The 14,766-nt window shown below is 39.3% G+C and overlaps 1 protein-coding gene across 2 annotated transcripts in view; it reads right to left on the bottom strand.

The window, feature by feature from the left end:
- The window catches only part of CMYA5 (cardiomyopathy associated 5), a 113,383-nt gene that overhangs the window by 47,009 nt on the left and 51,608 nt on the right, over window positions 1–14,766 (bottom strand). Inside the window, exons 5-7 of one of the 2 annotated variants that reach the window (XM_055123773.1) lie at window positions 13,206–13,228; window positions 9,686–9,801; window positions 1,043–1,192 (exon numbers count right to left, since the gene is read on the bottom strand). In XM_055123773.1, the coding sequence (XP_054979748.1) occupies window positions 1,043–1,192; window positions 9,686–9,801; window positions 13,206–13,228 (289 nt within the window). Of the gene's footprint in view, window positions 1–1,042; window positions 1,193–9,685; window positions 9,802–13,205; window positions 13,229–14,766 lie in introns of those variants that run through there. The other variant, XR_008627920.1, reaches the window with a different exon arrangement.

Below are 14,766 nucleotides of genomic sequence, written 5' to 3'. Positions count from 1 at the left end.
AGTTTCCTTTACCCCTACAAAGTGACACACTATTTTTTTAATTGAATCATCATGAGATAGAGCATTACAAAATTGTTCATGATTGCGTTGCAGTCATACAATGTTCCAATACCCCTCCCCCCACCAATGTAATTTTCCAGCACCAGTATCCCCAGTTTCCCTCCCACCCCTTCAAGCCACCCCCGTCATCCCAGTCTTTCTCTATGGTAGGCTCCTCTCTTCTCTTTCTCTTAAAGTGACATACTTTAGATCTGTCTTCTAGAAACTTTTTTCTGTCTCTGAAACTCTGGTTTGTTACCTCCCTTCTGAAAATGAGAATGCATTCAAGGGTCCTGGTATTCTGAAAGCTCAAAGCCAAGTTTGAAACTGGGCTACAATATTCATCTTGACCATGATGATGGTTTAAGTTTATTTTGTTTCCCTTGATTCAGACTTCCAAATTTGCAAGCATGCTATCTCAGCATAAGGCAGTTGATTCACTGCTGTTTTTATAAGAGGCTTTACACGTTTTATGCAAAAGGCCATAGTAGATATATGTTAAATTATTTGGGACAGAAAAACAGCTCAATAAGTGCATAGTTTGCATGCAGGAGGCCTGGATTCAGTCCCTAGCATCACATCATCCACCAGCACCAGTACCTCCCCTAGAAGCAACCTCCAAGCACAGAGCCAGGAGTTGCTACTGAGTACTGTCTGGTGGGATCCCTGTCACTGTCACTGTCATCTCGTTGTTCATCGATTTGCTCGAGCAGGCACCAGTAATGTCTCCATGGTGAGGCTTGTTGTTACTGTTTTTGGTATATCAAAAACTCCACGGGTAGCTTGCCAGGCTCTGCTGTGAAGGCGGGATACTCTCGGTAGCTTGCCAGGCTCTCTGAGAGGGATGAAGGAATTGAACCGGGGTTGGCAACATGCAAGGCAAATGCCTTACCCATTGTGCTATCACTCCAGTCCGGTGTGATCCAAAACCAAAATAAATACATACTTCACACTGAAATGCAAAAATGTACATATGCATCTGTATTTGTGTTAGCAATCTTACCATTTATTTCTTGGTCATCTTGTGGCTCCTCCATGCAGTAAACTTGGAATGAGTCAATGGTATCTTCCTTGTTCACGCTCCAGTAAACAGCAATCGTTGTGCTAGTGGCAGAATTGGGCTCCTGAGGCTCTAACCTTGGAGGCTGTGGGACTGGAGAATAAGCAAGGTCTATTATTGCTAATGTTCCTTTAATTGATTATCTTGTTTTTATTTTTTCTTTTGTTTGGGTCATACTCAAAAGTGCTCAGGTGTAGGATAACATTGGTTTGTCATTTTTCCCCTGGCCACAGAGAACTTAGGTTTATTGGGTTACACCCTCCCAAGGTACTCCCATTTCTGTGTGTTTATCTTTAACCTCTTCTCCATGCTCTGCTTTCCCAACCAGTCAGTGACTTTTATTCTCAAATCAGACCCTGTTGATTTGTATTTGTAAGTGAAATATTGCTTTTCTCCTTCTCTTATGTCCTTTTACATAGTTTACTTCAGAGCAATGTCGTTTGTGTATAGACATAGGAAGACAGTTAATGCTATGCTTTTGTAACTTGGGAGTCAGTTTACTCCAATAATATTCACTCCCGGGCATCTGCTTTTCTCGACTTAAGCCTCAGTTGCCCTTAATTCCTAGCACCCCAAAAGCAGGCTACCAACAAGGGACTAGATGGACCCAGAACAAGCTGTGAGCTACCCTGACATCAAAACGGGACAGGCCAAAGTGCCATAATACTTACTTACAAGTTAAAAGCACAGTCATGGACAAATTCTGTCATGATCCAAAGAGTAACCACTGGATTAGGACCCTGCTAGGGTTAGGAAAAATTAATCTGGCCTAAGCACTGTAGTCTGGGATCTATACATCTACAAGCTTAGTGTATCTCTTATTGTGTCCATACAAAATGGTAATATTAAGAAGTAGAATTGGGGCTGGAGTGATAATACAGTTGGGAGGGTGTTTGCCTTGCACATAGCCAACCCAGGTTTAATTCCCAGAATCCCATATGGTCCCCCGAGCACCGCCAGGAGTAATTCCTGAGTGTAAATCCAGGAGTAACCCCTGTGTATTGCCAAGTGTGAGCCACAAAGAAAAATTAAAAAAAAAGAAGTAGAATTAAGGTGAATGTTTGAATTTTTACTGGACTAAGGAAAGGAGAAACACATCTTATTTTGTGCTTGAGCAGATCTTCTGGCTTCAGGAGATAGGGAGGAAGGACTCTCATATGTTGATTGTGCTACTAGACCTGCATGCGGCTGCTATCCAAATGCTTGGAGGTTGGCAGGAGACTAAGGCAGCAAAACAGAGCACTGTGAGACTAGCATGGGGGACAGGAGGAGATGGGAATGAGGGGCAGTGTGAGACTGGAATGGGGCACTTAGTGAGACTGGGGAGAATGGAATGAACGGCGACTGATCACCAACCAGCCTGAAGGCCCTGTTCCCTCATTCAGGCATCTGTTGGTGGTGGCTGCAGGCTGAGGTGGGGAAGTGGCTCACCTGGTGAGCGAGAGAGAGAGAGAGAGAGAGAGAGAGAGAGAGAGACGATACAGCCATCACTCACTTATTTATTTTGTGATTGCACACTCAGAGTTTACTCCTGGTGGTTATCCAGGGACCATCTGGAATGCCAGGGAGTGAAGCCAGGTCAGCCACTTAAAAGGCAAGCACCTGACCATCTCAAGCCCCCAGCAATTATCCCTTTTATTATTTTATTTTTTTATTTTTTATTTTTTAATTGAGTCACTATGAGAACAGTTACAGGGCTTTTAGGACCAAGTCTCAGTCATACTATGCTCAAACACCCATCCCTTCACCAATAACCCCAGCATAACCCCCTCCCACTCCTCCTCTGCCTGTGTGGCAGATGATTTTCACTTTACTCTTTCCTTACTTTGATTACATTCAATTTTCGACAGGAAACTCACTATCATTATTTGGAGTTTTCCCCCCAACAGTCAGACCTGTTGGAGTGGCATCATTAGATTGTATGTTTTCTATTGTTGGTAACAAAGAGCATAAGATGCTGCACGGTCACGAAAGTGGCCACTCAGATTTGGAATTCTGGAATTAAGCCCAGAGGTATTTCTGCCAGCAGCCGCTACATTCCGAGATTGGTTTCAGTGGTGCTGGGATCATGGCTGTTCAGGAGCAGAGGAGCTGTACATGGGCAACCACTCGGGGTCTCATTTGGGTAAGGAGGCAGGGCCCCCTTTTTTTTTTTTTGCAAAGTCTCTGAAGCTCTTTGAACAAAAATTCAAACAAAACATGGACTCTTCCAAATAGTCACCAAGGATGTTCATTTGAGGCAGTTATTGTTATATTTAAGTATGTATTTTTCCAAAATGTTTTATATGGATTTGTGGACGTGCACATATTATACATAAAGGAAATCACAAAAATGGATCTCCAAATGAGATCGCTCAATAATGGCCTTATGGTTCTATGTCCAGAGCAAAAACTGACACAATTTAGATGTGTCAGTTAAAAAAAAAATAATCATTTGTTTTTCATTCAAAACAAAAATTTTAATAGGTATTTCTAGATCACAATGCTATATCCTTCAATATTAATTTAATCTATATGCACAATATGAATAAATTAAACCCTTTTAAATAAGATTGCTATGTTGTCAAGGGTAAAAGGGCTTGCATAAATAAGATAAACACACTTTCTGAAACTACTATCCCCTTTTTCTTCCCAATATTTTTAAAATTAAAATACAAAAACTGAACTTTATATGAAATTGAATTCTATCAAATTGTTCAACTACACTTTTGATATCTAACATAATTCTTGTCTGAATTTTAAAAACAATATTCTTAAGTATTTTACTAAAAAATTAAAAAAATTATAATTATGCACATTGAACATTTATGGTATATAATATTAAACATTTATGATATATCCAACACCATATGACAAGCTTCTATGCTACTTTCCTCCAAAACACTTGAGACACAAAGCCATTGAACATATTTTACAAATTAAATAAAAGGCTATCCCCATTGTTGAAAAGTTGTCATGCTTGAAATTTTATTTTTATGGATAATTTTTCCAGTCAACAATTTCCTGAGATAAGCTTACTGGAATAATATGGGCAAAATTTTATAAGATTCCTTTATTGAAAGTCACACTCGAGGAGAAGAAAACAAAGATTAGTTGAAGGTTAAAAAAAAAGATGGGAAGAAATAAATGGGTCTAAAGAATGGAACAAAGAGTTACACAATGAAAAGATTCAAGAATAAAAGAACTGAAGAAATACAAAGCAATGGAAAATTAGAAGCAGAATAACAGAGTAGTCAAATATAAGGGTATTGAAGCAGAAAGATCGGTATAAGGCACAATGCCAAGTCCCCCACTTACTAGCCATGTTAGATTAGCCTCTTTAAAACATGGAAATAGCGACTAGATCAATAATACAGTAGGCAGGGCATTTGATTTGCACATGGCAGACCTGGGTTCAATCCCTGGTACCTCATATGGTCCACTGAACCCCATCTGACCCATACCTGAACATGCTCAGGTGTGGCCCAAAAATAAAAAACAACAATTAAAAATGTGAAAAATATTCATAGTAATATCACTTCCTCCCAGATTATTTTAAGAAGCAGATTTTGAATTTAGCAAAATACTTGACACCATGCCTGATAAGTAACCAATGCTAACATGGCCTTGGAAAGTGCCAAAAAAAAGAAGCATAAAGGCCAGTTGCCCATGAAACAAGGAGTCCATCATTGATAGATCATAGGAAAAACTACAGAAGGAAGGGATGCACCATATGCCCAAAGTTTGCCTATCAAGGCACCTCCTGTCACTGATGGTGACTAGAGACCCTGATTCTATCTCTGAATTTTCTGTTTATCTCCCCAGCAGGAAATTAGTATCACTATCTAAAGGATCCTGTCTAGGTAAATGTGGTTCAGTAAGTGTTCATGTGGTCCAGGCTTAGGGAGTGCCAAGCAGAATGTATTGCAAACAATTCTCTTCAATCATCTTCCAAGCAGCATTGGAGAACTTGAGGCAAGAATATTGAATGTGTCCCACCAACCATGAATTATTACTGAATTCTAATTGCCTCTTTGAAATGGAAACATATTTGGGGGTCAGAGAGATAGCACAGTAAGTAGGGCATTTGCCTTTCATGTTGCTGACCCAGATTCAATCCCCAGCATCCTACATGGTTCCCCAGGTCCACCATAAATAACTCCTGAATGCAGTGCCTGGAGTAACCCTGAGAACTACTGGGAGAATCTCAAAAATAAATAAAAAGTAAAAATGATAACATATTTTCAAATACATACCCCCTCTTGATGAACTCACAAATTTAAAAAGCGGTAACTTAAACCTTTTAAATCACCAGATTTTTTTTTAATTTCCATTTTATTTTTTTAATTTTTTTTTAAATTTATTTATTTTTAATTAGAGAATCACCGTGAGGGTACAGTTACAGATTTATACACTTTTGTGCTTATACTTCCCTCATACAAATTTTGGGAACCCATCCCTTCACCAGTGCCCATTCTCCACCACCCGTAAACCCAGTGTCCCTCCCACCCTCCCCAATCCCATCTCCCCCCCACCCCACCCTGCCACTGTGGCAAGGCATTCCCTTCTGTTTTCTCTCTCTAATTAGCTGTTGTGGTTTGCAATAAAGGTGTTGAGTGGCCGCTGTGCTCAGTCTCTAGCCCTCATTCAGCCCGCAACTCCCTTCCCCCACATGGCCTTCGACTACAATGTAGTTGGTGATCGCTTCTCTGAGTTGACCTTTCCCCGGAACGTGAGGCCAGCCTCGAAGCCATGGAGTCAACCTCCTGGTACTTATTTCTACAGTTCTTGGGTGTTAGTCTCCCACTCTGTTATTCTATATACCATAGATGAGTGCAATCTTTCTATGTCTGTCTCTCTCTTTCTGACTCATTTCACTCAGCATGAAACTTTTCATGCCCATCCACTTGACTACAAAATTCTTGACCTCCTTTTTTCTAACAGCTGCATAGTATTCCATTGTATAGATGTACCAAAGTTTCCTCAACCAGTCATCCGTTCTGGGGCATTCGGGTTTTTTCCAGATTCTGGCTATTGTAAACAGTGCTGCGATGAACATACATGTGCAGATGTTGTTTCGATTGTACTTTTTTGCCTCTCTGGGATATATTCCCAGCAGTGGTATTGCTGGGTCAAATGGGAATTCAATATCTAATTTTTTGAGAGTCGTCCAAATTGCTTTCCAGAAGGGCTGAACCAGTCGGCATTCCCACCAGCAGTGAAGAAGGGTCCCTTTCTCCCCACATCCTCTCCAACAGCGGTTGCTTTTGTTCTTTTGGATGTGTGCTAGTCTCTGTGGTGTGAGGTAAATCACCAGATTTTAAAGTGTCAGGAACTTAACGATGTTTTTCAACTTGAAGTACATATATCTATATAAAATATCTATATAGTATCTATATCTATATAGTATACAGTATATATACAAAGTATCTATATATAATATTGAAGTACTTTATAAATACAGATATATACCTAATGTGCATCATCACATCCCAAAACATTTTCACTAGAAGTATTATTTTCCCAAAACTATTCCATAGATGATTTTATGAATGATGACTAGATTTACAATTCCTATCTGGCAGAGGTATATAATGGACCCACATATTTTTACATCAGTAACTCTATTTACACTCTGTCAGGATTAACTTGAATAGATGAATAGAATAAATTTCAAAAATAAAAAAAAATATTTAAACACAGAGAGAGAGAGAGAGAGAGAGAGAGAGAGAGATATTTTAAGGTTTCATTACCATAGCTAAGGAATTAGAGGAATAACCCTAATGGATTCCCTCTGCCTGGACAAACATAGCCATAAAACATAGTCAGAAAACTCAGGATTAGCTCGATCTGAACTTCAGAACATGCAGCCAGATACAGAGTCCCACTCAACCAATTTTTTTAAATTACCAAGAGACCTGCACGATTCACAACTGATGCCACCTGTCCCGACCCGCAGAACCGGATAACAGGGTTCACGAGGAGAGGGTGCAAGAGAGATAGGGAGAGGGAAGATAAACACACACACACACACACACACACACACACACACACACACACATACACAGAGGTGAGCAAAAGCTACTTTATTGTAACTCCACAGTGCTTATGTATGCTTAGGCTTCAATCTACTTGCGTCATGACCTCAAGGTAAAACTAGAAGTAACTAATGGCACCCGGGGCAAGTAGGGGAGATAACAATAGATATCCAGAAGGCTGATCTATCTGTTCCTGTTGGCTAATCATCCTGCTCTTGTAAAAATGTCCCAGTCCTCCGGTTCTTGTAAAATGGCTTTCTCAACTTGTTTATGCGAATATTTGACCGCAAGCTATATGCTGAAGGCCTGCTCACTACAGGGCACCAGTAACGTCTCCATTGTTACTGTCTTTGGCAAATCAAATACGCCATGGGTAGCTTTCCAGGCTCTGACATGTGGGCAGGATACTCTTGGCAGCTTGCCAGGCTCTCTGAGAGGGATGAAGAAATCAAACTCAGGTTGGTCGTGTACAAAGCAAATGCCCTACGTGCTGTGCTATCGCTCCAGACCATTGAGACAAACAAAATTTTTTTAAATATTTTAGGTGGACAGATGGGTGGTTGGAGTGAATATGAAGTTGTTTAATAGGTACAAAATTTATTTCAGTTTGCCAAGTCAAAAGGAATTCTGAAGATGGACACTGGTAATGGTTGTACAACAATGTGATTATGCTTGATACCACTGAAACATGTATACTTGTAATGACTAGACGGTCAATGTCACAGTATAGTAAAAATACTAAAAGTCCCAGGAGTCAGTCTCAAGGAAACCTTAGAATTGACTAATCTATGATTGTGGATCTGCTCCCAGAAATATATTCTCCTCTTTGGGGTATAGCCATGATTCAAGAGCATAGACTCTGAAGCCAAACTTTTCCAACCCCTAACCTGAAGAGACAAAATAAAATACCTTTTTTGTTGCCTCTATTTCTTCACCTTTCCGATGGGAACAATCCTAAAACCAACCTCCCATAGTAGTAGCACATCAGGGATGAAAGAAGGATGGATTAAACACGGGGTTCTACTATTTCTTGGGGCACTTATTCCACCCTTCCCTCATTCTGTCCGTTTAGTTTAGGGAGCTAACCAATGTTAGTTCTTAATATCTGAGAGGCAGCCTTGGTGACAGAATGATCAAAAACTATTCAGCAGCAAGTTAACACACAATTCGGAGCATTTCTTTCTCTCTCAGATGCAGCTCCCCAAGTACAGCCTGGAAATTCCAGGCCTGCCACAGGTACCATTTTCTGAGTGAATCATGAATACTTTGTGACAATATAATTCTGTCACCTCTAGAACATTTAAAAAAGAATTTTTTATCAGAGATTTTCAGATTTATTTGATCTACCAACTGAGGAAAAGTATCAGTGTGATTCTCTCCACCCCCCTACTCCCATCTTAGAAAAACTACCTTCTTTAAAAGGAACAAAAAGTGTTTCCCAACTGCCCTGGAGGCTACCAACTGTACCACCAACCATTTCAGCATACCCCTGCCTTCCCAGAGGGCACTAGCACCCATTTTGGGAAACACTATCAACATGAGCAATAGCATATAGCAAATCCCTTAAAAGCAGATCGATCTAGTGTGTTCAGAATTTCTTAGTCTGCAATTAGTGCTCTATTTAAATATCTCTTAAATATATTGCAGGAAAACACCATTTTCCTTTCAAGACATTTCTAGAAAAATCCATTAAGATAAATAGCTCAATTTTTTCATGTAACAAAGTTGGCAGAGTTTATGAGTCTTGTAAAAAAAACACAAAACGGCCTTACACTAGTTTCTAAAGGAAAACTCTTCCTACAGAGATTAAAGTTGATTGTCAACTTGAAAACATCAGCCATTGTTAAAACGGTTTTGAAAGAGAACAACATCTTTTAAGGAGGACATCTGAGTATGTGTTAGAGTAAATGAAACTTGTTAACTTCACTGAAGCACCACAGCTTTGAGAAACCTAAAGGAGTTTCGTTGTCTTATTTGTTAAAATAGCACATTAAAAAATATTTTGAAGAGCGACAGGATGCTTCTGACACATGAGTGGGAGGCTGCTGGCTACAGAGCATGATGCTGAGCTGTTAGTTCTCTAAGCTAATCTGTTTTGTTTGAAGAAAGAAAAAGGGAAAGAACTCAATTGAAGAGGGAAAAACCACTCACGAGGGAAAAATCTGTTCAACACATGTGAAAATATTTGATTTACTTTTCCTTCTATACCTGACTGCTGGCATGAAGCAAATTACCCCTAGAAAAGACGCTGAGAAATTCTGTTTCACAAAGAAAAATAAAAAGAGAACTCTTGCTTTCAGTGCTACTCCATCCCCCTTCAATAACTTCAATAACTTCAACAGACTTGAAGGTTCAAATGTCAAAAACTGTCTAAAAGACAGTTTATCACTGAAACGGTCAGCCAATGTGTAACTCTATGCAGATTCTAGCCTTGTGTTTTCATAACTAAGATTTCTCTTTAGAATTCTCACGAGTTTCTGGGAGTTCCTTACTTTCAACCCCTTTATAAAACAAACAAGAGGAAAACCACCACATTTCATCAAGGTAATTAGTATATTAAATGTCTTACCAGCCACTTGTAACGTCTGGCCACTCCTTGCCGGGCTGTCATCATAATGTTCAAAAAGCGAAAACGCAGCAGGCATGTCCTCTAAAGAAGCCGTGCGCTCCATTGCAGAAAGCAACCTATTCACGGGAGAAATATCTCTAGAGTCAAGAAATCATTAACACAGGAAACAAATGGCACAGATGTTCCAAAGGAAGATGGTGGTGATGGTCAGTTTTTATGGCATTGTGTTGTCCAAAAAGGACTTAGACTAATTTTAAGAAATTAGAAATAGCTATTTTTTTTTAAAAAATCTATGGGCTGGAGTGATAGTACAGGGGAACGGGTGTTGGTCTTGTGAGAGGTCCACCCGGGTTCGATCCCTGACACCCTTGCCAGGAGTGAGAGCAGAGCCAGGAGTCAGCTCTGAGCACCACTGGGTGTGGCACCCCAAAACTAAATGAAACAAAAATATTATAAAATATAAATAAAATAACTAAAGAGCGCTCACTGTACTTAACCAGGCTATGCATAATATAACTCACTCTCATATGCGTTAGAGAAGATGGTTCTGTTAAAGGCTTCAAACAGTGACATTTGGGCTGAATTCAAAGGGGGCAGCAGGAGTCAACTCAGCCCTGTGCCTGGCACTTCAAGGGTCAGAGAAGACCTGTACCCTGAGAAATGGGATGTGGAGAGAGTCTGAGATAAAATGGAAATGTGGTTTGTGGCTTGACTGAAACCCATTCAAAATTTTCCATTTTTATTCAGAAGGCAAGGAGAGCCACTGAAGTCTTTACACAGAGAAACATAAAAGAATCTGCTGGCAGGAGCTGAGAAAAAAATCAGGGACAGTAGACCAGGGAGGGAGATAAGCTGGGATTCTCCACCCTGACTTCCACAATGGGACAGGGAGGGAAGAAAATAGGACTTCAAATTAAGTGTTTGGGGATGCAGTGGGTAGGAACCAAGGACTCCAAATTAGCCAAAAATATAAGCAGTACATATACTGTGTCCACATTAATAACTAATGAAGGGCTTTTATGTAGCACAAAAGCTCTGGTGGCAGATGCCACAAGAAAAATGCTTCAGCTTTCACTCACACACTAACTTGTCCAATTTTAACATCAGTATATGAAAGGATAAGCAGACATCTTTTTTTTATGAGCAATTCTTACATGGTTGAGACTCTTTTTCATTAATATAACAAAAAAAGAGCAAAACACAGAAGGGAAAAATGTATCTTCTTAACAGAACAGCATTTCTGAAGCAAATGTGTTTTTCAAAATATGCAAATTTGGGATCTAAATATGCTTGACAGCATTTCTTAATTTAAGCATTGTCGGTGTAGAGAAAAAATCATTTAATATACAAGCGCTGCCTTTAGATATGTAGCACAAAGAATATAGAAGAAGAAGCAGCAAGGATAAAAACCAACTGAGAAATAGGCATTTTTCATAGAAAGGGACACCAATAACACTAACACATGGAGACAGAAGTTGTGCTGAGGAAGTGAATAGCTTTTGTGAGTGAAACTATCAAGTTGCATCATTGCGTGTACATGTGTGCAAGTTTCACTGGGCTGTCTTCAATGGCTCTTATCTTTTCACTGAATCCCCAGTTTTCTTGTGTGTCTTTCTCTTTACAGGAAAAAAAATGGTGGCATGCAGCTTTAGCAAATATTAATTAATTGTCAATGGGTCAATCAAAATCAAAATTCAATTAATAGCACAAATACAAACAAGTTCAGACAGAAACCAAAGAAATAGTATTTAGTATTCAACGGATGCCACTTCCTCTTAGCAGGTTAAAAGTTTGATTTTTAAAAAAAGGAAAATGTACCAAAGCATTTTTAAGGTCTAAAAGATCACAAAAGTCCATTCATCAAACCTTGCTTCCATGAAGGGATTAAAATGTAAATAAGCAAACACATATTGGCACTATTTGGTATGTTCAACATAGTACTAAAAAGTATATACTTTTTTTAGATAAAAATATGTATGAATAAATTTTAGAAAAAAATTCTACTTTTTTTTCAATGAAGTAAAGTGGGAGCAAGACTTATATAGCTTTTTGAGTTGGGAATGCTATTGGCATTAGTAAATAAGTAGGTGCCTCCTTTCCCAGCCCAGATTTTTATGCCTAGATGTGGGAAGGGGCTCCAGGAGCACTGAGATAACAAGATACACAGGCAATACGGGGACCACTAGGGACAGGACAGATTACCATTAACCAGAGATTCTCAATGACTGTGCGTTAGAATCTTCCAGTAAACCTACCAGATGCACAGGTTCAGACCCATGTCCAATTAAACCAGAATCTCAGGATGTAAGATTCAGACATCAGCATTTTTTAAACCTTTACTTTTTTAAAGGTAAGTAGCATTCATCCATGCAATTTTTATCATCTGAAAAATCTAGATGTCTAATATAAAACCATTTTTCTATATTTTAATACATCAAAAATATAAATTTTATAATTTTATAATTTTGCCTTATGAATGTCATCATTTGGCATGGAGATAAACTGAGGATCTTGTTTAGAGTTGTAGAAATTGACATTAAAGGCATAATGATAATTTAATTTTAATTCAGACTCAACCAAGTAGCAATGACCTCAGGTCTTGTCATGGAGCAACCAAAGAATGTGGCTGGTAAGTAGCAGATATTTCAATGTCAGAGGCTCCAAAAGAGAATCACAGGTCTGATGTTAGATGTTTTCATAGACAATATTTCCTACTTTCTTGCTGAGTTTTCTCCCTTTTGTGAGAATAAAGTTTTCCCTTATGTTGAGAATCAAGAATGACTACAAACTAAAACCAAAAGATTCATATTATGTAGTTGAGCAAAAGGAGAAGATAAATGTATGCTTATTTAGGGGAGGAAAAATCAGAGAACATTCCTTTAATATTATATAAGTCATAAAATTACTTAAGGTAGATATGAATGATTCCTTCAAATGCTCATATTTAATAAGTCTAAGTATTTCTAAAACTTTCTGGGCTGGAGCAATAGCATAGCGGTAGGGTGTTTGCCTTGCACACAGCCGACCCGAGTTCGATTCCTCTGCCCCTCTCGAAGAGCCCAGCAAGCTACTGAGAGTATCACGCCCGCCCAGCAGAGCCTGGCAAGCTCCCCATGGTGTATTCAATATGCCAAAAACAGTAATAACAAGTCTCAAAATGGAGACGTTACTGGTGCCCACTCAAGCAAATCAATGAGCAACGGGATGACAGTGACAGTGATTTCTAAAACTTTCTATATGCAGTGACAGGAAAGGTGGTCTAGATTAGATTGTAAATACAGACTATATATCAAGAAAGCAGTTCAAAATCTACATTCTGAAAATTGTTATTTAACTAAAGCACATGCAATTTTCTTTCAAAACTGTCATTTAGCTTCTATAAGCACTGTGCCTAAAAGTGAGACTCTAGTAGTTCACTAAGTGTAGCAGCTCATTTTCTATAAAGCATCAAAAAGTACAACTAAGCATCTAGTCGTCATGCTACTTTCATTCACCATTACATTGTGCCATGTTGATATACCTTTCATTGATTTCCTCAAAAGACTAAGGAGGAAATGGGAGAGAGAGAAAGAGAGAGAGAGAGAGAAATTTAAAAAAGAAAGAAAAATATCAACTTAAAACATTAAGATAATGCCTGTTCTTAAAATCATTTCTCCTCAGCTTCTCCTGAGACCATTTATTTATTCTTGGGTGGTTTTAGACCAAGGGTCAAAGTGATTGTGCAGAAGGATGAAGGGTGGGATCTTTAGTTTTTTATCTCTGTTCTGCTCTCTATAATCAGCAAGGCCCGTGATGAGTGGCTCTTGCTCTGTTTCAGAGATAGAATTCTCTGAAGAGAGCAGAGATGGAATTCTCTGAAAAGAACAGAGATAGAATTCTCTGAAGCAAACAGAGAATTCTCTGAAGCAAGAAAAATAACTTGGAGTTGCTCAGTGTGGCATATATACCAAAGACATAATCATAGTTAACTCTGGGTGATGACACATTCTTTGTGATTTTCTGTATTTTCCCAATTTTCTAAATTGGATATACACCATTTTACATGCAGGAGAAAATGCTTTCCTCTTAACAATTTGTTCTTCTAAAGAGAAGAAAATATTCTTATCAAAGATATCATTCTTAAGTAACACAAAGCACTTGATTCAGTCTAGACTTCCTAATTCCTAATTTATAAATATGCAAACTTCATCTTAATTAAAAGTAAAGTCACTGATTTTCATTTTCCTTTGAGAATGGCTACATCTACCTCATCCACGTTTCCCCCAGGTGAAGGTGTTTCCAAAAGCAAATCCGTAGCTAAATATTGCCCATTTTCCCTGCTCTACCTCCAACTTTATGAGAAGGCTGAGAGGATTGATGAAGTCTGAGATGCTCCACCCTCACTCCCTCAGAAACTGGGCTTTTTTCTTTGCTCTGACAGGTTTGGGACTGCCCTCAGGGGAACCTCTCCACTCCTCCCAGATAATCCTGTCCTCAGAGGAGAGTGGATAGCTCGCTAAACCTTCTAGGAATGAGCAGAGCAGAGCACTGACCCTGCCTCCAATTCGCAGTGCACCCAAGGAACTCTCTATCCACTTGGTACTTTGGGAACTAAGGAACCTGTTTGCCAAGAAATTCTTGTAAAAACATTAACACGTTCCCTCCACAAGGTATAGGCTATCCTGTGGCATTCAGAAAGCACAGTACAATGTTCCTCTTGACCCCCTTGCTGAGGCTCAGAAGAATGGTCACTGCAGAATCGAGAGGGAGTGGAGAGAACAGAGCCAGGAGCCAGCATCAGGCAGCCAGGCCTGGAAAATCAGGGCAGCATCCAAAGGTAAAGCGAAGCAAGAAAATGGTTTTCAGGCTGCTCTCTCTCCCCCTCCAAAGGTGACCCACCCAATGTGACAGAACTGACAACTAATGTGGTGGCCCAACTCCCACACAGCCCACAGCTCGAACTTGGTGTTTCTAACTTTAAAGATTTGCTGGGCCTTTTCCATAACTATCAGGGGTGCCCTAATAGTGTTTTGAATTTATTTCATTTTAGGCACCATGATTTATGATGGGCTGGAGCGACAGCACAGCGGGTGGGGCATTTG

The sequence above is a fragment of the Sorex araneus genome, chromosome 1 (assembly GCF_027595985.1).
Source record: "Sorex araneus isolate mSorAra2 chromosome 1, mSorAra2.pri, whole genome shotgun sequence".
Lineage (NCBI taxonomy): Eukaryota > Metazoa > Chordata > Mammalia > Eulipotyphla > Soricidae > Sorex > Sorex araneus.
The sequence above is the reverse complement of the archived record's forward strand: the minus strand, read 5'-3'. Positions and strand labels throughout refer to the sequence as shown.